The sequence below is a fragment of the Protopterus annectens genome, chromosome 11.part0 (assembly GCF_019279795.1).
Source record: "Protopterus annectens isolate FY-2018-M chromosome 11.part0, PAN1.0, whole genome shotgun sequence".
Lineage (NCBI taxonomy): Eukaryota > Metazoa > Chordata > Ceratodontiformes > Protopteridae > Protopterus > Protopterus annectens.
In genome coordinates, this window is record NC_056745.1 from 926879500 (window position 1) to 926907006 (window position 27507).

The 27507-nt window shown below is 44.1% G+C and overlaps 1 protein-coding gene across 3 annotated transcripts in view; it reads right to left on the bottom strand.

The window, feature by feature from the left end:
- The window catches only part of PHTF2 (putative homeodomain transcription factor 2), a 1638259-nt gene that overhangs the window by 986691 nt on the left and 624061 nt on the right, over positions 1 to 27507 (bottom strand). For all 3 annotated transcript variants that reach the window (XM_044088321.1, XM_044088320.1, XM_044088322.1), the window contains exon 6: positions 5848 to 6013. In XM_044088321.1, the coding sequence (XP_043944256.1) occupies positions 5848 to 6013 (166 nt within the window). The remainder of the gene's footprint in view (positions 1 to 5847; positions 6014 to 27507) is intronic.

The window sequence follows — 27507 nt, forward strand, 5'->3', positions numbered from 1 at the left end:
AGCTAGGAGAGAGTATGCCAGGGTTTCTTCCAATAGATGTCTGGTGGGGGCGGAAATGAGCCAGTCGTCTAGGTATGGAAACACCTGGAATCCTTGTAGTCACAAGTGAGCTGTGACGACTGCCATGCACTTTGTGAACACTCTGGGGGCTGTAGAGAGTCCGAAGGGCAGTACTCTGAACTGGTAGTGACTGGCTCCCAAACGGAAGCACAGAAATCTTCTTGATGGCCTGTCCACTTTTATGTGGTAATATGCATCTTTAAGATCTATCGAGCACATTCAATTGTCTTTTTCCAAAAGCGGAAGGATAGACTATATTGTGATCATCCGGAATTTCTGTACTCTCACAAACTTGTTCAATACACTCAGATCCAAAATTGGTCTCCAGTCCCTGGTTTTCTTTGGCACCAAAAATAAATAGTCTTGAGTAGAATTCGGATGCTATCTGGTCTGGAGGGACTATTTGGATGACTCTTTCTTAGCAGCTTTTCTATCTCTAGTGCTGCTTCTTCCCTTTGACTGGGTGGAAACATTGGGAAGGTTTTTTGAAGGGACGGGACAAAGATCGAAAAGTATATGATAACCTCTGGTTATAATCCTTTGTACCCAAGAATCGGTGGTGATGGTTAGCCAGGCAGAAGGGTACAAGGATAAATGACCCCCAACCACCTCTAGAGGAAAGGAGTTGGGCCGCTCTCCAGGAGTGCTGGTAGGATTGGCCAGGAAGAGAGTCCCTGGAACCCTGGTTACGCGGACCCCCTCTGCCCCGAAAGGGGCGTCTTCCCTGTGAGTTTCCCCCTCTGCCTCTAGGGGAGAACTCGGCCTGTGTGTCACGGAAAGGACCCTGAGATTTCTTGAATCATATCTTCCCACTCTTTTGGTTTCGGGAGAACGCACGTTGAGGGGAAGAATAATGGACACCTATGGCAGAAAGAGTCTTACTGTCCTGTTCACATCTGGCCAGTGTGCTTTTAACTTTGGGTCCAAACAATGAAGAGGCCTCAATGGGAGCGTTAAGAAAGGAAGCCTTAAAGGGTTCCAAGAAATTGCACAAGCGCATCCAGGCTTGTCGTCTCAAGACCACAGCTGAACCCGCCACTCTAGCTGCTCCTTCTGATGCGTGAGATATCAGTTGCATGGAGGAGTTAGATACGGACTCAATGGTGGCCAGCTGAGAGGCCACTGTCACTGACATCAGACACGGCACCAGCCAAGGTTTCAGAGAACTCGAAAATCAAATCCCTTTGAAGCCTAGTAAAGTGTGCCATATAATTCAGGGACCCGATAGCAAAGGTCGCTGATGCAAAGGTGTGCTTCCCTATCCTGTCCAGTGCCCGGGGCTCTTTGTTAGGCGGGTGGACAGTCTGGCTTTCTTCTTCTGCCAGATCCTTTTTGTTTGCGGCCGCCGCCACCAGAGCATCCACAGGAAGACCTTTAGACCAATGGGGATCCATAGCAGGAGGGGACAAAATCTTATCTGGCCTCCAGGGAATAGCCTCAACTGTGTCAGGAGCCTTCCATGCACGCTGCACGATGAGCCGGACAAGTTCATCGGAAGGTGGAGTAACCCAGGAGGTAGGGGGCTGAGCGCGAAAAGCCCGCAGGAACACAGAGTCCTCAGAGGTCGGATTAGAGGGCTGCCAGTCAACTCTCTGCTTAAGGATTTTGAGGATATCACCAAAGGATACCTCAGAGGGTGACTGAGGGGGATCCTTCCCCCTCATCAAAGTCTGTGTCTACAGTAAGGGACTCCTCTGTGGAGTTCATGTGCTTCCACTTGCACAAACTTTTCCGGTGAACTTCCTCAGAGGGAGAAGCTGGGGAAGACAATGGAAAGGGAGTTTCCTGTGGGAACATGTCCTGAGGCCCTTGCGCCCGGTGTCCGCTAGGTGCAACTTGTGAACACACAGGACCAGAGGAGGGCAGGGGGACAGACAGCACAGTATCGCCAGCAGAAGCCACAGCCTTCTCAATCAGTTGGAAAGCTGGTCCACCTGAAGAGGGGTGAGTGTCCAGGACAGGGGTCACCCCTCCCCTAAATGGCACAGCCCGCCAACCCGGAGACCCCGGATGGCTGTGAAATAAATTATGTGTGTCACAACTGTCATCCTGGGTCGTAGCAAAACTCTCCTGCCATGAAGGCAACTGCGGTTCCTTAGTGAGATTCATAAAGAGAAGCGTAGAGAAGGAAAACTGTGCTAGATCAATAAACTTCAAAGGCAATGAAGGAGGAGAAAAAGAAGGGGTCTTTGGCAATGGGTGATCACCTCCCAAGGAAGGATAGGTCCTGGGGGGTGGGAAATCGCTGGCCAGAAGCACTTGATCCACAAGACGCAACACATCGTGCTCAGAAAGACTTCTAGTGGACCTCACGGAGGCTGAGGGAGAAACAGGTCTGTCCACAGAAGAAACAAGCTCGGTGCCCACCTCACCAGTCTGCACTGAGAACAACAGTGCCAAGAGAGACTGGACTATGGGCGTCTGCACAGAGGAAATCATCGGTGCCGAGTTCACGGTCTGCACTGACAAAAGGAACGGTGCCGAAGTGGTTGCCGGTATTGAAGCTGGAACCAACAAAATTGGTGCCAATAACTGAGGTGTCAGTTCAGAGAAAGATGTCGGAGCCAATGTGACCAAGGTCTGTGCTGACTGAACAGTCGGTGCCGGTGTCGTAGACGCAATAGTCTGCCCTCTGTACAGATATAGTAAAGGCTACAGGAGAAGACGGAGCAGAGATCACTGATGGCGCCGAAGGCCTCGGTGCTGAAGGTCTAGGCACCGAATGCACCGAGGCCGACTGAGTGAGCTCCGAAGGAGAAACTTTAGCTTTCTTAGGTCTTGGTTGGTGGGAGCCTCCAGCCAGGGACGAAGGCAAAGACTTGGCCTTAGTAGGATCATCCAAAATTTTCTTATGGGCTCTAGGAGGGGTTGAAGCCTCCGACCCAGAAATAGCCTCTGAAAAGGAAGCTTTGAGAAGTCCCTTCAGCAACAACTTATTTTTCCTTTCAATCAACGTTCTACTGGAAACATTGTTACAAATACCACAGGGCGGGTTAACAGATAAGTGGGACACACCCAAGCAATAAATGCTCAAAGAGTGTGCATCTGATGTAGGTCATTTGTGTCCACAATCAGAACCCATTTTAAATCCTGGACTACCTTTTTTATCTGATATGATAGAAAAGGATACAGAAGAAAAGGTACCAGCAATGGTACGAAAGAATACCCGAAGGTAGTGAAGAAAAGGAAGGGATTACCAACGATGGTAAGGGACAGAATACCTCGCGGTAAAAAGTGGAGCGTAAAGAGAAGAAAACTCAAGAAAATATGGTCGCTAAATGCGATAAGGTAAGAGACAACAAATTAGAAACTTTTCTGACAGAAAGGTTATATAACAGACTAGTGTGACAACAAATGTCTATACTTGGCTCAAGAGAAGCAGCTTGACACGTCCAAATGGCAACGCGGCAAACAAAATCTGGGGTAACAGGGAGGGGGGAATTATGGGTAAGAGTTTAGCTCGAGAGTTTGTAGCTGACGCGAGCTTAGAAGATGGCTGGCTCGGTTCCAAGGTCAGAACAGATACCCATATGTAAGGAATGAACGAGGATTAACAATATCAGATCAAACTTTTTCTCACCCCTCTAGCTAGGACTGCCACTGCCCGTACCCATCTTCTTTCAACTCTACTCTATGCCTCGCCAATACTCAACTAACTTGAACAAAACTGATCTCAGCAAACTTTCTAGCTGCTATAGTCAAATTGCCAGGTTTGCCACAGGAACTTCCTACAGGACACACCATTGTCAAAACCTAAATCTCTTAGGATGGCTAGAACTTCCCAGGCTAATTCAATATAATCAACTTACAGTAGCATTGAAGGCTAACCTTCCAGAAAAAAATGTCCTCCCTTAAAAACATTATCCAGCCCTACAAAAACGCTAGGCCACTTCGTTCCACTACAAAACTTTTGGTTTGATCTGTTAAAGCCAACAACCTATCTGGAGAATCTTTGTTTGCAAATTCAGTAGGCAAATCCTGGAATTCGCTCCCATCTGACCTTACTCTGAACCCCTCCCTTAATCAGTTAAAAAAAAAAAAAATCTAACCCAGTATTTTAAAACACACTGTTTATGTCCTTGCTCTAACCCTGACTAAAGCCTAATCTACTTCCATATCCCTGCACTTTTTTATTCACAGCGACTTACCTCTTACACTAAAAGGTTTGAAAAGAGAAACTAACATCTCTACAGATACGCTGTATATAGCTGCACCTATAGGTTTGATAAGAGAAACTGTAACATATTTGTATATATTTCTGAATATAAACTGTATTCTTCATAGGTTTGAAATATGAGACTGTAACTTTTATGTTAATACAATATGTTCGTGCATATACTGTAACTTGCTTGTCTTTATCTGTAAGTTTGGAGCTTTTCTCCCTGGGCTTCTGCTGAAAATGGACATGTATCCAGTTGGACTATCCCAGTCAACAAATGTAAAATAAAATAAATAAAAATTTAACACACTTCTGTACAGACGTACACAAATCAGAACAGCAGCACACAAGAAATATGACTGTTCAAAGGTTAAGAAATCAAACTCCCCAGTAGTACTGCTAAAAAGGATCTCTGGAAAAGATTCAAAATACAGACTCTAACTTGAATCTAACCTCAAGATACTGTCATTTTTACAGTTGCTTAAAGTCAATCATTACAACAAGCCGGGCAAATAAACTTGCGTTTTACCATTAGTAACCATCAACAATGAAAAGGAAACTACCAACAGGAAAATATTGTATAAACATTGTATCAAAATAATCAACCTGACAGGGCTGCAGCATGCACTCTTTAACTCCATATTTTTAATATTTTCAGGGGGAAGAAAAGAGGTGTTCTGACTTTAATCCAAGAACACTGCCTTGTAACAAAAGATGCTTCCTTTGAATGACTGTGAAATAAAATACAGAAACATAATAAGCAGGTAAAACAATACCCAGTACTTGTACAGCCAACATTATTTTTTGTGGAATAATTTGCTCTTGGAAGAATATGGCACATAACCAATGTGAAGGAAACAACAATCCTTGTTAAATGATGAAAACTAAAGGGCAGCTCTTTTCTGAAGACTAGAATGCCTTTCTGTTTCAATCTACTACTGTAACAGTAAAAAAATATCTACTGTAAATACAAAATGCAAAATCTTAGCTGAACATTCAGCCAACGTAAGGAATCCGTGACCCAAAACATAAAGGCTTACTGTCAAGTTATGAAGGCACAGGACACTACTTAGGAGCCTGGAACTATAACACAGTACTGATACTACTCCAAGCCCAGTGACATGTATGGCTCACTGTGGGGGCGAAGGCATCAAAGTACAGCACCTCATGCCTTACTAATAAAGAATAAAAGATTGCATCAACATGCAAGATGTCCTGCAAAAGTTTTTTTTATAAAACAATATAGCTACAATGTTTCACTTGACACTAGTTAACATGGTTCTCACTGGTGCACTAGAAAAAGAAAATGTTCACGCAGATGTGGTTTACAATCCCAAATTTAGTTTTGATGTGGCTTAGTTTAAAATTATGGAATCCAGTTAAATACATTAGTGCAAACATGTCACCATTTTCAACAATAAACTAAAATGCATCAGCTACATTTATGAGAAGAATATGAATGACTTGACAGACAAATGTAAAACAAGTTATAATATGCAATTAAAAGAATCAAGTATCACAAAGTTGGTCTCCTGAGCAGTCATCTTCCCATGCTTACAAGTAAATAAATAAAACTGTCAAATGCAAGAACCATGTGACACAAAATAAAGATGCAATAAAAACATTACCTTCTTCTCTTGCCCCCAAGGATGGGAGGGGGCTTTGGTGTCCGTGTTGAGACGATCTGACAGTGCACAGTCCCAAGCAGCAACATGAGCCATATTGTGCCAAATACTTCTGTGGAAGGGATGTTATGTGATTGCGGAATAGTGTAGAATAAGATCACTGCTGCAGCTAGAGAGAGGGAAGAGAAATCATTACTTATTAACTTTCATCTGTGGTTTATTTTTCTTCTTTGTTTTACTGAGAATGCTGTCTCTCAAACAGGCAGTACTGTTCAGACTTTCACTACTCAGTTCTCTCTTAGCAGATATTTACCTATACTTTGTGGACTGAATCCATAAGGACAAATAAGAAAAGTGACAATGTACGCAACCAGGAAGAACAATTTCTGAGCTTGTTGTACATAAATATGGACATTCTTAATGGGATATACACGTTTTTATTTATTGTTTACACTACATGTTTAGAGTTGTTGCAACTCTTGGTCTGTTTGCCCACTACCAAGTGCATCACTGCTTAAATACTCTTCCATTAACATAAACCATGGCCTTCTCTAATTTTTTCTGCATTTCTGCATATCCATTATCCAGCATCTTCATTACTTTGTTGTCAATATTCTGATGCAGTGGTTCCATGAATATAACTTGCATCTCCCCTCTTTCCAGAATAAACTCTCCTAGCAAGAACTCCCCACTCCCTAGTATTTTCACAACTACTGACCACCCACAAACTAATTTACAAACCAAAGCAATGCCTATCACTTGCCAGAAGCATCTTTACTCTCCAGTCAGATCCCTTTGTTCCAATAAAACTACTCAAACTACAAATCAAACAGTAATGCTGGTGACTCATGGTATTCCTCCAATGTTTCAGAACTATGAAACTCTTATTAAGCAAACCAGCTTCTACAAACCTTTACATTTAATCTCAAACAATACCTCATGGACTCCTGGCTCTGTTTCTGCTCTTCATCAAATCAGACTCCACACAAATGGATCAAGATAACACCCAAGCATACCCTAAACTCTAGTCTTGCTCCGCAAACTATTCCTTGCTGAGAAGTCTACTTACTTTATGCACAATCTTTACTTCTCTAACTTCCGCATCACTTGCATTCACTATATTTAAGATGAACTGTACTGAATTGACAAAAAGCATGTTCATTGCTCAATGTTTTTCATGCAATATCTGCATCGTCACATTTACCGTGCAATTACTGAACCCATTTATATTCTACAGTTTTACATATTCCATTTTTTTTTTATTTTTGCTTTTTAGCTATGTGTAAATGGTGCTCCCTAGTCCACTGAAAAGGGACAACTCTACATACCCACTGGGACCAACCGAGCAAACAAATAAAAATAAAATAAAATAAAACAAACTAATTTTTACCATGGACAGTAGAATGATTTAACCTAAGTAACAACACAGTGCTTGGAGTGTATAGTGTCAATGGTGGAAGCTATACAGTATTAGTCTGCAACATTAAACATACATTTTGCTCAACTGCAGATACTTGAATGCCTGCCTCACTATGGAATTATAAATGAGTGTACTAACACTAAATTTCATAAGATAATATACATATAGCAGACGGTTTTAAAATTTCATAAAACGTACTTTTAAGCCACAAACAAAATAACAATTTTACACCTGAAATATGGGCTGCTGGAACGGTTAACACATTAAGTACAATTTATATGACTTGTGTTGTTTAATTTCTCAACTTGTGGAAACAGACAGTAAATGGATACTCCCGGCCAGTACACAAGATGTTAATTAATGAAGACAGTCAGAATTAATTACTCTTTGTAGTTAAGTTAGGAATTACCTTTAAACTGTTAGAATATTCCTCTAGGTCATTAGTATGACACCAAAGAGTGCTCTAGTTTTGCAAGGTCAAATAATATTTTTGGGTTGGGGCTTGGCATAATGGTATCGTGCTTGCCTCACAGAACAAGCAGTACAAGGTCTGATTCTCACCAAGGGAAACTGGCTAGGCTTAAAATGGCCCACAAGGGCAGCTAACCTAGTACTTGCCTATGAACCTATATGGAGCAGGAAGCTACTTAATGCAAGCACATAATTTTAGCTGTAGTTGGCTTGGTTATTTTTTTTATAGTTCAGTTTAGTAATGTATTTTGGATCACAAGAATGATCTACGTCAAAGTGCTGTTCTGGACCGAATGATCTACGTCCAAGAACTGTTCAGGACTATGTCCAAGGGGAGGGTACAAGTTATCAAAGGTATCACTAGCAATGACACATTCTATAGCTTTTGATTTATTGCACCTTTTGAAATGGAGGAAAACAGTTCATCGTGAACCATTCTTCCATTTAGCTATTATCCACAGGTCTTAAGAAATGCAAAGGATCTGCTATATTTGATAATCCATATAAATGCATCACAGTTTACCCTGGTTAACAAATGGAAACTAAACAAAATCTTTAAAACAAACAACTTTAATTGTATATTCACTAGAGCAATACTCAAATTATAATCATGGAATCTTAATGGTATGCACACTTTCAAGGTACTTATGCAACAAGCATTCTAATAATTCACTGTTTTAAGAAACGCATATGGTTGGCTCGGAATTAGAAGCCATTAATAAAGGCTAGATATGCTATATTTCTTGCATCAGTAACTCTAGCAATAGCTGTTGAATAGTCATTATCATAAAGACAGGCTGGTCAATAAAAAAGTACAGTTGTGCTAGTAAACTTGTAACAGTAGATGTTTGAATGATCACTACTGTAGCAGCTTTAGCTGCATGGGTTATATCCTGCTAAGGAGATAACACCATGTCATCTTCCAAAGCTTAAGGGCACCTTCCATGCACTTAAAACCATTAACCAGCTCGAGCAGTGCTTATGAATGGTTTGGGTGCCAAGCCCTTTAGACCTCTCATATCAACAAAGAGAGGGGTTGGATCCAGACTGAAGGGTCAATGTTTGATAAAGTACAGTTGTGTACACTTACCATAAATGTGATGTTCGAGTGTATTCACTGTTGCAGTCATTACATTTGGGTAATCTGCTGGCAGGTTGCCCTCAGTCGGCCTGAAATCCAAAGTTTTGGGTCCTGCGTCAGTTGCTGTCTCCTCTTCCATGATGTCAGGTAGTCAGGGGTATAAAACAAGCAGCCAACGCCATTTTCTTTAGTTTTTCTTGCCCCAGATGTCAGGTGCCCCCAAAAAGGTAGCAAAAAAAATATATAAAAACTAAATATACATGCATCAATACAAACTTTACCTTCATCTACAAGCAAATATACCACATAGGTTGTAGAAGCTAGAGAAGGAAAGATAAACTCCAGAATGAAAGGGGGATGGCGGGTGGGTAACCTGGACTGAAACAGTGAATACACTTGAACATCTACATTTATGGTAAGTGTACACAACTGTACTATGGTCTTCATGTTTCGCTGTTGCAGTCATTACATTTAATAGAATCCCAAAGCTATGGATGGGAAGCTGGAGCTAAACAGCATTAGGTGCGGCTATAAGGCCCTGCAGAATTGCAGTGGCAAAGCCTGCCCTGGACTTAGAGAGGCAAATGATAATGCTTTGTTAAGGTGTGAACAGAACTCCAAGTAGCAGCCTCTAGAATGTCTTTGGTTGGTACTCCTCTGAGAAAGGCTGCTGAAGTAGCTGCAGCTCTGGTGGAATGAGACCTAATGCCCTTGGGCACAGATTTGCCGTGGTGTAAGTAGCAGAAACGAATGCAGTGGCTTATCCACTTTGAAATAGTCTGCTTTGAAATAGTCTTTCCTTCTGACCCTGCAGCATATGTCACTAGTAACTGCTCAGTTTTTCTTAGAGCTTTAGTCCTGCTCAAGTAGAATCTTAGCTGTCTGTGTACATCCAAGGAATGCAGAATTCTCTCCCTCTTGTTCTGCGGATTTGGATAAAAGGTTGGCAGATGAATAGTTTGGTTAAGAGCCACACTGGAAACCACCTTAGGCATAAATGAAGAATTTGTCCTCAGAGAGACCCTTTCTGGGTAAAATATGATAAAAGGCTCTACAGCCATGAGGGCCTACAGCTCTGAGACTCTTCTTGCTGAAGTAATTGCTAGTAGCAGAGCTGTTTTCCATGATAAGAACTTTATATCAGCAGTAACAGCTGGTTCAAATGGAGGCAGGGTGAGCTTTTCCAACACATAATTGAGGTCCCATGCAGGTATTGGTGATCTTCTAGGAGGCCTTAAATTTTTGGCTCCTCTAAGATACTGCTTTTATAAAGGATGTGAAAAGACAGGTGGCTCTGTACTGTAATGAGCCAAAATGGCAGAGGCATGGATTTTAATTGATGAGAAAGAAAGGCCTTTGTCAAGTATTGTAATATCTGAGGAATATTTGGTTCTGATATATCAGTTCCTTGTGCTTGATTCCAAGCACAGAATCTCTTCCATTTATCAGCATAAGAATTTCTAGTACTAGGCCTTCTGGCTTCCAAAATGACATCCATCACAGCTTTACTGAGCGGTGTTGTTTGTATAACACATGATCAGCCATGCTGCCAGGTTCAGTGTCTGGAGTTGATTGTGCAGGATCTGATTGTTTTGCTGGGATAGTAGTTGAGGTCTTTGAGGTAAGGTCCAAGCTGGGTATTGAGACAAGTTCCTTAGGACTGGGTATCAGTATTGGCGGGGCCAGTCTGGGGCAATTAGTATAATTTTTGGTTTCTCTTGTCTGACTTTTAGTAGGACCCTGGGAAGAAGAGGCAGAGGAGGAAAGGTGTAAACTGACAGGTTTTTCCAACTGAAGGATAGGGCGTCCACTTTCCATGCTTGTCTGTGATAAGTCCCTGTGCAGAATCTTTTCAAATGATAATTTTGAGGGGAGGCAAATTATTCTATGTCCAGGCTCCCCCATTTCTTTATCATCATGCTGAAGACTAGTGGATCTAGTTTCCACTCGTGAGGGTCCATAAGGTTTCTGCTTAAATCGTCTGCCAGAGTATTTTGTTTTCCTGGCAGGAATTGAGCTTGAAGATGTATTTGGTAAGTCAAAGCTGTGTCCCACAGTGCCATGGCTAATCTGCAAAGGGGGTACGAGTGCGTGCCCCCTTGCTTGTTTATATACCACATAACCATGGTGTTGTCCGTCTTTATCAGTAGTTGTCCTGGATGAAGTAAGTCCCTGAAGGCTGTCAGGGCATTTTGAACAGCTAGCATCTCTTTTTGGCTGATATGTAGAAGCATTTGTTTTGGGGTCCACATGCCCTGAATGCATCATCCCGCCATGTGGGCCCCCCCCAGGCATAATCTGATGCATCTGTTAAGGTTTGGCTGGCAGGGAGTAGAATGAATGCCCGTCCCATGTTTGGTGACATGCCTTTGCCCACCATAGAAACTCCTGTTGTAGGCATGGAATGAGAAGAATTATTGTTTCCAGACTGTGTCAATGTTGACTCCATAAACTTTTTAGGTACCATTGAAGTTTCCTCATATGCAGTCTTGCATACGGAATCAGTATGATGCAGGATGCCATGAAGCCCAAAGCCTGCAGAGTTTGTCTTGCAGATAACTGGGTTTTTGTTGCCATCAGTTTGAAGTAAGTAGTGAGTTGCCTTTGCTTGTCTGGCGTGAGGTAAGCCATCTGGGCAGTTGTACTCAAGCTTGCACCCAGGAATGTTATCTTTTGAGAGGGTACCAGTTGTAATTTCTTTTTGTTTGTTGTGTACCCTAGGCATGTTAGAAGCCTTTTCACAAATGCCAGGTGTTGAAGAAGAATGTCCTTGTTCTCTGCTTGAATGAGACAGTCATCCAAGTAAGGATATATTTGTATACTTCTTTTGTCTGCAAAAAGCAATTACTGGTGCCAGGCACATTGTAAAGACCCTGGGCGCAGTAGATAAGCCAAAGGGCAGTACAGAGAATCGGTAATGCATTAAGCCAGCCCTGAATCTGAGGTATTTTCTGCACTATTACCTTATTGGGACATGCAGGTATGCCTCTTTTAGGTCTAATGTCACCAGCCAAGAAATCTTGTCCAGCATGGACAGAAGCTGCTGCAAAGTCAGCATTTTGAATTTTGGAATGTCCAGGTATGTGTTCAAAATCGATAAATCCAGTATTGGCAGCCAGGCCTTGTCCTTTCTGGGTACCAAGAACAGTCTTGAAAAAAACCTTGTCCTTTTTCCTGTTCTGGTTCTGGCTGAATGGCCCCCATATCCATGAGGGATGTAACCTGTTTCTGAGCCTCTGCCCATTGATTTTTTGGCAGATCCGGCCAACCATTTGCCATTGGCAGAGTATGGAAATGGAATCTGTATCCCTGTGATACTATGTTTAGCACCCACTTGTCCTGGGTTATCAACTGCCAATTTTTAGCAAAAAGTGCTAATTTTCCCCCAGGGTGCTGCCAAAGGTTAAGTGTTTGGTGAAGGCAGAGGGAAGTCATTGGGACTGTTTTCCGTAGGTTTGCGCTTTATCTCCTCCAGATTTGGAGGTAGAAGCACCCCATTGCTTTGACCTGGAAAATTCTTGTGCCTGGTATCTGGAACCCTTAGGGCATCTCGATTTGCCCCTTTGAGCTCTGTCTGACACAGGAAAGGACCAAATTTTTGTAGGCCAGTGTGTACTGAATCTTGGTGGCTGCACTTGTAAGAAATCTTTTACAGTTTGCATAGACTTAACTTTGTCTTCCATTTTCTTTAAAACCTCTTCTGCCTTAATACCAGAGTATCATGCTGTAAAGGTGCATCCAATAATTTAGCTTTACCATGATCAGGCAAATTTTGCTCTTTTAGCCAAGCATGCCTCCTAATCACAGATCCAGTAACTGCGGCCCTGCAGAAGGCCTCGAAGGAATCAAAACGACATTGCAAAGTATGCTTTCCAACCTGTTCAGCTGCATGCAATAATTCCTGCAATTATTTACTTTCTGCACATTCATAAATCAACATGATTTTCTGTTTCAGCAATCCCATAACATACTGTTGATACTTGAGCATATGAAACTGGCAGTTTAAGGCCCTAACTGCCAAGGTTGCAGATGTATAAACCTTTTTTCCCCATCGATCCAGTGCCCTTGAATCTCTGTCAGAGGGGGTAGGATTTTTTGCTGTTGAGGCCTTAACTCCCTTTGGACCCTGTGAAATAGTTTCAGGATCAGCAGCAGGGTTTCTAAATAAAAATTTGTGTGAGTCAGGGACCCTGTAATATCTGTCAGGCTTGCTGGGAGCCGGAGGTAAGGAGTCAGGGGACAAGCTTGACTCCGAAAACACATCATCCACAATGTCTAAAACAGGGGCTATGGCTAAAGTCCAGTGTTGAGGGAGAAGAAGGAACTCCCTGAGCTTCTTTTTTGATTCTGAGAAATCTTGACTCTCCCAGTGAAAATGCTCCCTCAAAGTATGCAAGGTTTCTCCAAATTAATAATCCTCAGGAGGTGATGCAGATGGTATAGACTCCTCTGCATCAGAATCCTCATAGGGAGGTATAGATAATTCCTGATCAGAAGAGGAATCAGAAGAAATAGAAAAGTACAGTTTTGTACCTACCATAAATGTAGATGTCCGAGAGACATGCAACTGCAGTCATAAAGTACAGTTTTGTACCTACCATAAATGTAGATGTCCGAGAGGAATGCATCTGCAGTCTTTACAAATGGGTTGTCCTGTCGTCAGGCAGCCCTTCGGTCGGCCGGATTCCAAAGTCTGGGTCTGGCTTCGGCTGGTGTCGCACTTCACCCGATGTCATTGCGGCAGTTCTTCGGGTATAAAGACATCAGCCGACGCCATTTTCCTCAGTGTTTCTTGCCCCAGATGCCAGGTGCCCTCTTGGATGGCTAAATTTGGATAAATGCCAAAGTTTCCAAATAGTAGAGAGCAAACACACAAAATAAACATGTATGTACATATATACAAACAAATACACCATAATAGATCCCCCCCAAGCTAGCTGAAGATTGGTAAGTACCCTAGGAGTACCTCAGAGGGGAAGGAGGGTGTGTAATCCTGACTGCAGATGCATTCCTCTCGGACATCTACATTTATGGTAGGTACAAAACTGTACTATGTCCTTCAAGGATGCATCTGCAGTCTTTACAAATGGGTAGAATACCATAGTTAAACTAGGGGAGGAGGAAATGAGAATAGATTATGGTGTAGTCAGGATCCCTTGCAAAACAGCAGTGGCAAAACCAGCACGGGATCTAGAGTATAGAGGTAAGTTATAATGCTTGGCAAATGTATGCACGGAGGTCCAAGTAGCAGCCTCTATAATTGTCCTTGGTAGCCACTCCTCGTAAGAAAGCTGTGGTAGTGGCTGTAGCCCTTGTGGAGTGAGGCCTGATATTCTCTGGAGTTTTCTTTCCATGGTAGGAGTAACAAAATCTAATGCAATTTCCTATCCATTTGAAGATTGTCTGTTTAGAAATTGGTTTTCCTTCTTTTCCTGTTGCATATGCTACCAGAAGCTGGTCAGTTTTTCTATTGTTTTTTGTCCTGTCCAGGTAGTAGCGTAATTGTCTGTGTACATCCAAGGTATGTAAGAGCTTTTCTCCCCTGTTCTGTGGTTTGGGGAAGAATGTAGGAAGGTGGATAGCCTGATTTAAAGAGACTCTGGATACCACCTTAGGCATAAATGTAGGATTTGTTCTCATGGACACTCTATCTTGATGGAAGATCAGGAAGGGTTGTACTGCCATTAATGCCTGTAGTTCAGAGACCCTTCTTGCTGAAGTTATTGCCAGCAGGAAAGCAGTCTTCCAGGATAAGTATTGCAATTCTGCTGTAGCTGCTGGTTCAAAGGAGGTAGAGTCAGTTTTTCTAGCACAAAGTTCAAGTCCCATGCTGGCAATGGAGGTTTCCTGGGAGGTTTTACATTTTTAATTCCTCTCAGAAACTGTCTGAGCAGAGGATGCGAGAAGACAGGAGGATCCAAGCTGTATTCTGCTGAAATAGCTGATGCATGTATCTTGATGGAGGAATAGGACAGGCCTGTATGGAAGAGCTCCGCCAAGTACTCCAGGATGTTGGCTATGTTTACCAGTGTCACATCTTGCCCCTTTGCAGTAGTCCAGATGAGATATCTTTTCCATTTTGCTGCATAATTCTTTCTTGTTGAAGGTCTACGAGCCTCCAGGATTATGTCTTTAACCCTTTGGGATAAATTTGGGTTAATTGCTGTTATGTAATGTTCCAGGCAGTTAGCTGCAGAGTTTTTAGGTTTGGATGCAGAATGTTGTAGTTGTTCTGTGTCAGCAGTAATGGGATCAGGGGCAGTGTCCATATTTGTTCCCGGGACATGCTCCTCAGCAGTGGATACCAATGTTGTCTTGGCCAGTCTGGGGCTATCAGAATGATCCCCGGACGTTCCTCTTTGATCTTGAGAAGCACCTTGTGCATCAAAGGAAGTGGTGGTAATGCGTATGCTGTCAGGCTTTTCCAACTGAAGGATAGGGAGTCCACCTTCCAAGCAAGTGGGTGGTAAGTCCTTGTGCAGAATTTCTTCAACTGGTGATTGAATGGGGATGCAAACAAGTCTATTTGTGGTAATCCCCATTCTCTTTTATGGTTTTGAAAATGTCCGGATGCAGCATCCATTCGTGGGCATCTGTTGTAGTTCTGCTTAATATGTCTGCTAGAATGTTTTCCTTCCCTGGTACATAAAGTGCCTGTAACTGAATGTTGTAGCTCAGAGCCGCATCCCATACGTCCAGTGCCAGCCGGCATAGAGGGTATGAGTGTGTGCCTCCCTGTTTGTTGATGTACCACATAACTGTGGTGTTGTCTGTCCTTATCAACTGGCCTTCTTGGAGAAGAGGTCTGAAAGCCTGGATTGCCAATTTTACTGCCATCATTTCTTTTAGATTTATGTGCAGATGCAGCTGGTCTCGAGTCCATAGGCCTTGAATGCACTTGCCCATCATGTGTGCCCCCCAACCGAGGTCCGAGGCATCTGTCGTGATGGTTGGTCTTGGTTGACTTTTGCAGAAGGGCAGTCCTGTGTTTGATTGACAGGCCTGAGTCCACCATAAGAACTCTTGCTTCAGGCATGGGATCATTGGAATTTTGGTTTCTAGGCTGTGCTTGTGCTGAGACCACAAATTCTTTAGGTACCACTGTAGCTTTCTCATATGAAGCCTGGCATGAGGGACCAGTATTATGCAGGATGCCATGAAGCCTAGAGCTTGTAGCACTTTTCTTGCAGTTAGATGGCTCTGCTTTGTTAATGCCAAGAAGTAGAGGAAGTTGCTCTTTCTTTTCTGCAGTTAGAAATGCCATTTGTTTTGATGTGTCCAGTTCTGCACCCAGAAAGGTTATTCTTTGGGATGGAATCAGCCTTGACTTTTTTTGTATTGACTGTATATCCCAGGGCTTGTAGCAGGTAGATGACTCTTTGTAAGTCTTCTGTTAGTTTTTGTTGTCCGCTTGTATCAGGCAGTCGTCCAGGTAGGGATAGATTTGAATTCCCTGAAGTCTGCAATGAGCGATTACTGATGCCAGGCATTTCGTGAACACTCTGGGCGCAGTAGATAAGCCAAAGGGCAATGCTGAGAATTGATAATGCTCTGATCCTGCAAGAAATCTGAGGTATCTTCTGCAAATTGGTCTTATGGGGATGTGCAGGTATGCCTCCTTGAGATCTAGAGTTACCAGCCAAGACTCCTTGCCCAGCATGGGAAGAAGCTGCTGTAGGGTCAGCATTTTGAATTTTGGAACAATGAGGAATGTGTTTAAAGCGGACAGGTCTAGAATAGGCCTCCATTTGTTTTCTTTTCTTGGTATCAGGAAGAGCCTGGAGTAAAATCCCTTCCCTTGCTCCATAAATGGTACCTTTTCCACAGCTCGCATTCTTAATAATTGAGATATTTGTTTTAGAGCTTCTGTCCTTTGAGAAGGTGGTAGGTTTGGCATTCCTCTCTTTCCTGGTAGAGTATGGAAATGGAACCTGTAACCTTTGTCTATAGTCTGCAAAATCCGTTTTTCTCTTGTAATGCAGTGCCAGTTTCTTGAAAATAATGTTAGCTTTCTGCCTAAGGGTGATTCTAGTTGTTCCCTGGTAGGCGGTGTCACCGCCAAGTCACTGTGATTGAGTTGTTGTAGTGGTGGTGGCTGTATCCGTGCCTCGTTGGTTGTTACCCTGCCACTGGCGACCCCTGTAGGCACCCCTGGATTGGTTTCTGCCTCTAGAGCGCCTATTCCTGCCTCTTTGTGCCTTAGAGGAGTCCGGAAAGGACCAATTCTTGGAGGGCCAATTCCTGCTAAACCTTGGAGGTTGAACTTGTAAGAAATCTTTTACTGTTTGCACAGATTTTGCTTTCTCTTCCATCTTTTTTAGTACCTGCTGTGCGGGGGCACCAAATAAATTGACCTTGTCCATAGGTGCATCCAAAAGCTTAGATATGACATGGTCTGGTAATGCCTGTTCTTTCAACCATGCATGCCTCCTGATAACTGTGCCAGTCATGGCCGATCTAAATGAAGCCTCCAGTGCATCATAGCCACATTTTAAAGAATGGTTACTAACCTGCTGTATGTTATGTAACATTTCTTGAACATACTTTTTATCTAAAGATTCTTCAGAGGACAGCTTTTTAGTCAACTGGTCAAGCATAAACTCTTGATATTGAATCATATGAAATTGGCAGTTCAAAGCTCTAGCTGACAAAGTAGCAGAGGTGTAAACTTTTTTACCCCATCTCTAAGGACCTGGATTCCCTTTCAGAGGGAGGGGTTTTTAGAAGAAGTAGCTGCTACAGCTTTAGGGCCCTGGGAGATAGTCTCTGGATCTGCAAAAGGGGCCTTATATAAGTGGTGATGAGTGTCCGGGACCCTGTAGTACCTATCGGGCTTAGCAGGAGCTGGAGGTAAAGTATCAGTAGCAGTGCAAGCATCATTAAATGCATCATCAACAACAGATAGAACTGGAGGTATAGCTAAAGGCCTATGCTGTGGCAAGTGTAGAAAGGTCCTAAGCCTTTTTCTAGAGTCTGAGAAATCTTGGCCCTGCCACTGAAATTGTTCCCTCATAGCATGCAAGGTTTCCCCAAAGTAAAATTCCTCAGGAGGAGAGGCTGAAGGGATGGACTCCTCAGCATCAGAGTCTTCATAAGGAGAATAAGAAGCCTCAGGAGGGTCTGTATGTTCTGAGTCATCAGAGGAATCATCTGTGGCTACTGGCTCAGGGGGCTCTGCTCTAGGCCTCTTTTCTGGAGGAGGGAGAGGCCCTGTCTGGATGAGGCTGGGCTCCACGGATTAAAGAGATGAGATCCTCTGCCAAAGAAAGCATATGGGAGCTGGTGCTGGGCCTGTGAGAGGGGGGCTTGGCAGGCACAGGTTTTGATGCTTTGGCTGCTTTAGCCCTGGCAAAGGACTTAATAGACATAGCTGGAGGAGGCCTAGCAGCTCCACGTGCAGGGGTAGAAATATCTAGGGGAATGGTGTCTGATAAATCCTGTGAAATCGCAACAGAAGGTTGGATTTCAGAAGCCGTTTCTACCAGGATAGAAGAAGCCTCGGTAGAAGGCAAGTTATCGGCTGAAGAAAGAACCGCTTGCTCGGTTTCGGACGAAACCGAGACACTCGTGGTTTGCTTAACCGCGGTTTCAGCCGAAACTGCGGACCGCGAGTGTCGGTCCTTTTCTTTGCGTTTTTTGGTTATTTGCGTAGTCAGAGGATCCGACGGCATAATGTAGGCAAAATCGGAGCCGAAAATCTGCTCAGCAAAGTCCGAGCGACGTCTAAGCATCCGTCGGTTAAAAGAAGCACAGGCTAGACAAGCTGCTACGTCGTGGTCTGGGACTAAACAATGTATGCAATAGGAGTGGAAATCTTTATGAGGTATTTGTTTCCCACAAGATAAACAGTTATTAACTTTCTCTGACATCGGCTGTTTATAGAAGTCTTCGAAGTAGTATTCGGTAGTAGTAATCTCTGGATCTGACCGACCGGCACTTCTGCTTCGGGCGCCACGCGGCAAGAAAGACTGAGGAAAATGGCGTCGGCTGATGCCTTTATACCCGAAGAACTGCCGCAATGACGTCGGGTGAAGTGCGACACCAGCCGAAGCCAGACCCAGACTTTGGAATCCGGCCGACCGAAGGGCTGCCTGACGACAGGACAACCCATTTGTAAAGACTGCAGATGCATCCTTGAAGGTCATCATGTGGGTTGTCCTGCCTCAGGCAGCCCTCGGTCGGCCGGATTCCAAAGTCTGGGTCCGACGTCGGCTGATGTTGCATTTCTCTCCGACGTCAGAGCGGCTGGAGTACATAAGCATCAGCCAACGCCATTTTCTTCAGTGTTTCTTGCCCCAGATGCCAGGTGCCCTCCAAGGAAGGCTGTAATCAAATTGGTAGACATAAACAGGATTCCAAACAAATACATGAGTAATAAAACAAATACACCATAACAGATATCCCCAGCTAAGAGTGGGGGGGATAGGAGTGGACCCTAGGCATAGAGGGGTATGGAGGGAGGGAAAACCCGACTGCAGTTGCATGTCTCGGACATCTACATTTATGGTAGGTACAAAACTGTATTATGTCCTTCAAGAATGCAACTGCAGTCATAACATGTGGGTAGAATACCATAGCTTAGCTGGGGGAGGAGGTATGCTCTAGGAAAGAGAAGGTGTGGCAATCAAACCCTGCAGGACTGCCGAAGCAAAGCCTGCTCTGGATCTGGAATATAGGGGGAGATTGTAGTGTTTTGAGAATGTATGCATGGAGCTCCATGTAGCAGCTTCTAGAATGTCCTTTGTAGGCACCCCTCTTAAAAATGCTGTAGAGGTGGCTGTAGCTCTGGTGGAATGTGGTCTGACATAGGCTGGAACAGTCTTTCCATGAAAGGAATAACAGAATCTGATGCAATGTCCAATCCATTTAGAAATAGTCTGTTTTGAAATTGCTTTTCCTTGGACTGCAGGGGCGTAAGCTACAAAAAGCTGTTCAGACTTCCTACTGGCCTTTGTTCTGTCCAGGTAGTATTGAAGTTGTCTATGAATGTCCAAGGTATGTAAAAGCCTTTCCCCCTTATTCTCGGGATTGGGAAAGAAGGCAGGCAGATGAATGGCTTGATTTAGAGAAACCCTAGATACCACCTTTGGCATAAAGGTAGGGTTGGTCCTTAATGAAACCCTGTCTCTGTGGAAAATGATAAAGGGTGGTATTGCCATTAGGGCCTGTAGTTCCGAAACCCTTCTTGCTGAGGTAATTGCCAACAGGAAGGCTGTTTTCCATGAGAGAAATTGCAAGTCAACTGAAGCTGCTGGCTCAAAAGGAGGTAGAGTCAGTTTTTCTAAGACAAAATTGAGGTCCCAGGCTGGCACTGGGGCCTTTCTTGGTGGCTTAATGTTCTTGATTCCCTGAGGAATTGTCTTAGTAAGGGGTGAGAAAAACAGGAGGATCAGTGTTGTATCTAGCTGAAATAGCAGATGCATGTATTTTTATTGAAGAATATGAGAGGCCACTCTGTAACATATCTCCAAATATTCCAAGATAAGTGGGATGTTCAGTAATGATGCATCATGCCCTTTGCTGGTATTCCAATTGCTGAATCTTTTCCACTTTGCTAAGTAAACCTTTCTGGTGGACGGTCTTCGAGCCTCTGTTAGTATCCGCTGAACTTCTTTGGAGAGAGGTAAGTTGAATTCATTTATGGGATCTCCCAGGCTGTTAGCTGCAGAGTCTGAAGGTTTGGATGCAGTGTTTCGAAATTGTGCTGAGTCAAAGTAGAGGCCACTGAGGGAGGGCCCACCTCCTGGTGTGACATATGCCCCGCAGTAGTGGGTACCAGTGTTGTCTTGGCCAATCCGGAGCTATTAATATTCCCTTGGCCTTCTCTGCTTTGATCTTTAGTAATACTGAGGTCATCAGTGGCAGAGGTGGGAATGCATAGATTGCTAGGGAGCTCCAGTTGAATGAAAGAGCATCTATTTTCCAAGCCTTTGGATGGTATGTCCTTGTGCAAAATTTTGGTAGTAGATGATTGAGGTGAGAGGCAAATAGGTCCACTTCTGGCTTGCCCCATGTCAAAGTGAGTTGTCTGAAAGCCTTCGGATGCAACCTCCACTCGTGTGGATCTGTGAAATTCCTGCTTAGGCTGTCCGCCAACACATTGTCTTTTCCTGGAACAAACTGTGATTGCAACTGGATGTTTAGACTCAGTGATTTCTCCCAAAGCTGCATTGTCAGTCTGCAAAGGGGGTAAGAGTGAGTGCCCCCCTGCTTGTTTATGTACCACATCACAGTGGTGTTGTCTGTCCGTATCATTAAGTGGCCTTGCTGGAGTTGGTTTTGAAAAGCCTCGATAGCATGCATTACTGCCAGCATTTCCTTTTGATTTATATGCAGATGTGTTTCCTTTGGAGACCATTGTCCTTGTATACACCTGCCTTCCATGTGCGCCCCCCATCCGAGGTTTGAGGCGTCTGTAGTCATGGTCTGTGTTATCTGTGGTTTTTTGAATGACAAACCTGTGTTTTCCTGGCTCACCGAAGCCAACCATTGCAATTCCTTTTGTAAGCATGGAATGAGTGGTATGATTGTCTCCAAGTTGTTGCTGTGCTGAGACCAAACGCTTTTTAGGTACCATTGAAGCTTTCTCATGTGTAGTTTTGCTAATGGAACCAGTAGAATGCAGGATGCCATGTAACCCAGGGCCTGTAGGAATCGCCTTGCAGTCATCTGGGTGTATTTTGCTAAACCTTTGAAGTATTGAGTTAACTTCTCTTGCTTGTCTTCTGTCAGGTAAGCCATTTGAGAGGCTGTGTCTAGTTTGGCTCCTAAGAAGATTATTTGCTGGGATGGCTGCAGTCTTGACTTTTGGAAGTTGACTGTGTATCCCAGAGCTTGAAGTAATCGTATGACATATTCCAGATTTTTTGTCAACATCAATTTGTCGTCCGCTTGTATGAGGCAGTCGTCCAGGTACGGGTAGATTTGTATACCCTGGAGCCTGCAATGAGCAATTACTGAAGCCAGGCATTTTGTAAACACTCTGGGCGCAGTAGGTAAGCCAAATGGCAATGCTGAGAATTGATAATGCTCTGGCCCTGCAAGAAATCTGAGGTACCTTCTGCAACTGTGTCTGATAGGGACATGCAGGTATGCCTCCTTGAGGTCCAGAGTGATCAGCCATGACTCCTTGCCCAGCATGGGAAGGAGTTGCTGTAGAGTCAGCATTTTGAACTTCGGTACTATGAGAAAGGTGTTTAATGCGGACAAGTCCAGTATTGGTCTCCATTGAGTTTCTTTTCTTGGAACAAGGAACAGTCTTGAGTAAAACCCCTGTTCTTGTTCTTGTTGTGGAACTCTTTCTATTGCTTTCATTTGAGTTAGCAGAGATTTGCTTGATAGCCTCTACCCTTTGATGTTGTGGTAGATTTGGCATGCCTTGTTTCCTTGGTAAGGTATGGAAATGAAACCTGTACCCTCGGTCTACAATGTCTAAAATCCATTTGTCCTTTGTCAGTCTGTGCCAGTTTTTTGCAAACAGAGATAATTTCCCACCCAGGGGAGCTTCTAGTTGTTCCCTGGTAGGCGGTAGTAGAGGAAAGTCATTGAGATTGTGGTTGTTGGGCAGGAGAAACCCCTGCGTCACCTCTTTGGTTTCCTGGCTGCCATTGACGTCCCCTGTAAGGGCCTCTGTATTGGCCTCTTCCTCGGCCATGTCTGTTCTTACCCCTTTGAAACTTTTCTGGATTAGGAAAGGACCAGTTTTTTGAAGGCCAATTCCTACTGAATCTGGGGGGTTGAACCTGGAGGAAATCCTTTACAGTTTGAACTGATTTTGCCTTTTCTTCGATGGTCTTTAACACATCCTTAGCATTTGCACCAAAAAGCTTGTTCTTTTCCAGAGGTGCATCCAGAAGTTTTGCTTTTACATGATCTGGTAGAGGTTGATCTTTTAACCAAGCATGTCTTCGCATCACTGCCCCTGTCATAGCTGCCCTACATGAAGCCTCCAGTGCATCATATCCACACTGCAGGAAGTGATTGCTTACTTGCTGAGTGTTATGTACAGCTTCCTGCAAAGTCTTCCTGTCTAAAGGATCAGGAGAAGCTAGTGTTTTTTGTAAATCTTCTAAGAGATAATCCTGATATTGGAACATATGAAAAAGGCAATTTAAAGCTCTCATAGATAAAGTAGCGGAAGTGTAAACCTTTTTACCCCATCTCTCTAATGACCTTGCTTCCCTGTTGGAGGGCAAAGGATTTTTTGAGGTGGAGGCTGAAACTCCTTTAGGCCCCTGTGAAATAGTTTCCAAATCAACAGTATGGGCCCTGAATAGATGGGAATGAGTTTCTGGGACCCTGTAATACCTATCTGGCTTGGCTGGTGCAGGAGGGAGAGTATCAGGGGTAGCACTAGAATCAGAGTACAAATCATCCAGAACATCAAGTACAGGAGGAATAGCTAAGGGCCTGTGCTGAGGCTTCTTAAGGAAAGTCCTAAGGCGTTTCCTGGAATCAGAATATTCCTGGCCCTGCCACTTGAAATGTTCCCTCATGGTGTGCAGAACTTCCCCAAAGGAAATATCCTCAGGAGGGAGGCCAAGGTATGGAATCTTCTGCATCAGAGTCCTCATAGGTCTGGAAGAGCTCTTCCTGGCTATCAGAGTGGACAGAGCCCTCAGAGTCTTCATCTGAAGGAGTAGGGTCAGAGGGTTCAACCCGGGGCCTTTTATCAGGAGGAGGCTGGGATGCTCTCTCAGGATGGGTCTGCAAACCTCTAATCATGGAAATTAAATCAGCAGCCATGGACATAATTTGTGTCTCCGGAGTCGGCTGAGGTAAGGCTCTAGGAGTAATAGGCTTTGTTTTGCTGGCTGCCTTAGCCCTAGTGTAGGCTTTAATAGACATGGCCATAGGGGGCCTGGCAGCTCCACGTGCAGGAGTGACCTTGTCTACAGCAAGGGTCTCGGGCATTTCCTCGGTTTCGGTATCCGGAGGAAAATCTATAACTGGCGTCGGAGTAATGTCTGGAATCGGAGTCGTCGGTAATGCGGTGTCTTCGGTTCGGAGCGGTGGAGAGACCGTCTCAGAGGGAACCGGAGCACTCGCGCTAGGTTTTGGCATGGAGTCGGTAGTCGACATGGGCCGAGGATGTCGGTCCCGGTCTTTTCGCTTTTTGGGAGTTTGCGAAGTCGGAAGATCCGACGGCATGGTATTAGCAAATTTATCGCCGAAAAAGTCTTCAGCGAACTCCGCCCGGCGCCTGAGAGTGCGCTTGTTGAAGCGAGCACAGGCTACACAGGCCGAGACATCGTGGTCTGGGCCCAGGCAAGGGAGGCAGTAAGAGTGGAAATCCTTATGAGGTATTTGTTTACCACAAAAAAGACAATTGTTAACTTTTTCAGTAATTTCTGACATCGGCTGAGGCAAGAAAAGGTCCCCAACGGGGTACTTAGCTTTTTTGATGACTTCGGTATCGTAGAAAACAGGAGCTGACCGACCGGCACTTGCGAACTGCTTCTGCTTCGGGCACCGCGCGGCAAGAAAGACTGAAGAAAATGGCGTCGGCTGATGCTTATGTACTCCAGCTGCTCTGACGTCGGAGAGAAATGCGACATCAGCCGACGTCGGACCCAGACTTTGGAATCCGGCCGACCGAGGGCTGCCCGAGGCAGGACAACCCACATGTTATGACTGCAGTTGCATTCTTGAAGGACATCCTGATGTGAAAATTCATAATCAGTATCTTGCCTAGGCCTCTTATCCTGGAGGGGGGATGGGACCCCCTGATCAAGGTAATAAGGTCTTCAGCCATTTTGATTGCCTGTTTTTTAGGCGTAGCGGCCTGTGCACGTGGCTCATGCGTCATTTTGTTTTTAGTTTTAAGAGTTGCTTTTGTCTTCGGTTTTGCAGTGGTCGACGGTTTGATATAAAAATGTTGAGGCCTGAATACACCCTCAGAAGCCCGTGCCTGCTCAGCGGCTCCGGACCCATCCGAGGGAAATACATCCGTGGGTCCAATACTTTGAGTATCTTGTGGCGTGCCGGACTCCACATGGGTCTCAATAGGGGCCTGCGACTTGAAAGTAGCTGGTATCAGGGGCTGCGAAAGCGCCTCACTGAGTACCGGCAAACCGGCGACTGGCTTAGGAAAAGCTTTGTCGTCGGTTTTGGACCTCAACTGTCTGTCTCTGTCCTTTTCTTTGCATTTTTTATGAACTCCGGTAGTCTGACTATCAGACAACATTTCTGGGTAGTTAAATCTGTTTCCAAAATACTTTCAGGAAAAAATATACCGATGCTTAATAGTGCCTTGGTTAAATCTAGCACAAAAACAACGCCAGGCACATTGTGATCAGGGCCTAGGCAGGGAATACAGTATAAATGGAAATCCTTATGAGGTATTTGCTTCCCACAGGTAATACAATTATTAACTTTTTCTGACATCGGAATGGAGCAAGAAAAAAGTTTCCCCAACGGGGTACTTAGCTTTAGTGAAGACTTCGGTTCTGAAACTCAAACGTGAATATTTCAGGAGTCGGCCGATCGGCACTTGCAAAATGCTTCTGCTTCGGGCACTGTGCTGCAAGAAAGACTAAAGAAAATGGCATCGGCTGCTTGTTTTATACCCCTGATGACCTGACGTCATGGAAGAGGAGACAGCAACCGACGCAGGACCAAAGACTTTGGAATTCAGGCCGACTGAGAGCAACCTGCCAGCAGATTATCCAAATGTAATGACTGCAACAGTGAAACACGAAGAACATCTAAAATGCTAGGAAACAAAGTCTTCACCCTGGCAACAAAAACTCACAAAAGAGGGGGATGGAGTGACTATTGCAGCAGTGATCACTCAAACATTTACTGATATGGTAAGATTTCTTAACAAAACCGTACTACGTTTGTTTGAAAACTGCTGCAGTACTCTATTATAGAGGTAGACTACCAAAGCTAATACTAACTGGGAAGGGGAAAAATGAGGGTCCTGGAGCCACTAGAGATTGGTCCTAGCAAAGCCAACCCTAGAAATACAGAAGGAATCTTGTTTGCAGAGCTTTGTAAAAGATATACAGAGAAGAACAAGTTGCTGCTTGTACAATACTTGTAGAATCCTACCCTTTCCAGAAAAGCCACAGATTAAGCCAAGACCCTGACAGAGTGAGCACTGACCCTGTACAAAATTGCCTTATTATGGTGGGTATAAATGTCAGATCATTAGATTTCTCAGGACTCTGTCTGGACACTGGAATGTTATAGCTGGTACCTTGCCACTCCCATGATAGCAACTAACTTCACTCAGCACAACCATTTCCTTACCTTTGAGTCCCTACTGCCTTTTCCCGATCAAGATTTCCCCAATTAAACTCTGAGGAAGCATAAAATGCCATGAATGCAGCACTGACCATGCTGACAGAGAACGTTATAAAAATACCTGCAATTGCAGGCCCTCACAATTTACCAGGGGGAAAGAGGGTGGGTTTGTTCCAGTATTCAGAGACCAGACAAATCTAACATTCCAGTAAGTACATAACTTACACATTTTGCTTGTTCTATGCAAACAATGGAATGGAAGGACAGAGTCCCTAGCTAACTAGGGTGGCCTATCCCACTAATCCTATGCGAATGGTAGCTCCAAAAGATATTCTCATTCCAGAAACAGAATGACGAGTGTAGTGCTTAAAGGTATGCAATGAAGACCAAGTAGAGGCTGCAGAGATCTCATCCACGGAATCCATCCATTCATCCTCAACCCTTTTTCCCATTTTGCACATGGAGTTGGGGTGTCACTTCAGCAGCGACAATCATCTTGAGCCAAGGTTTACACCGCCGGGTGGCTAGCCCTGCCACGGCAGTTCATTTGCACACACTTGCACACACACTCTCACCTATGGCCAGTGCAGAGTGTTCAATCCACCTACTGCATGTCTTTGGAATGTTGGAAGAAACCGGAGCACCCTGAGGAAACCCATGTGTTCGCAGGGAGGACATGCAGACTTCGCACAGAAGGCATCCCAGCTAAGAATCAAACCGGAGAACCTCTTGCTGTGAGGTGACCATGATCACCGCTGCACCACCGCAGCCACCCATATCATCCATACTCATCCAGGGAAGGCTTTGGAAAAAAGCTATGGACATAGCTTGAGCCCTGAATGAATGAACCTTTGGTGATCCAAATGCCTTTTACCTGCTGAGGTGCAACAGAAAAAAAGACTAGCCATAATCCATTTTGTCAATGTAATCCAGGCAATCTTCTGACCTAGACCAGCAGAAGAAAAAAAATGAGAAAAAGCAGTTTGTTTTCCTATGATTTGTATAATCTAGGTAAAACACAGAGCTGTTTGAGAACCTAGGCAATGAAACAAATACTCTCCCACTCTGAGTACTTAGGAAAGAATATACCAAATTGACATCTTTGTTTAGAACATTCCACAGCATAACACATTCGTAGGTAATGGAATGTTTAATGATATACAATATACAAAGAAACACCCTACCTTGATCAATTACACTCCAGTGACTATAAAACAGTGGCAAACTACTTTGCAGTTAAGCTATGGCAAAGGACAAATTATTATCCCATGGATAAAATTTCAAAGGGGGATATTCCAGGGTGACTGTCAACACTACTTTGTCTTGTCCTTAACCCATTAAGATATTTATTTAATAATCTAGGCTACGGTTACAGTTTAGGTCTCAGAAAACAACCTTGTTTAAAGACATCTCTAACTACTGTTAGTGGATGATTAAAATT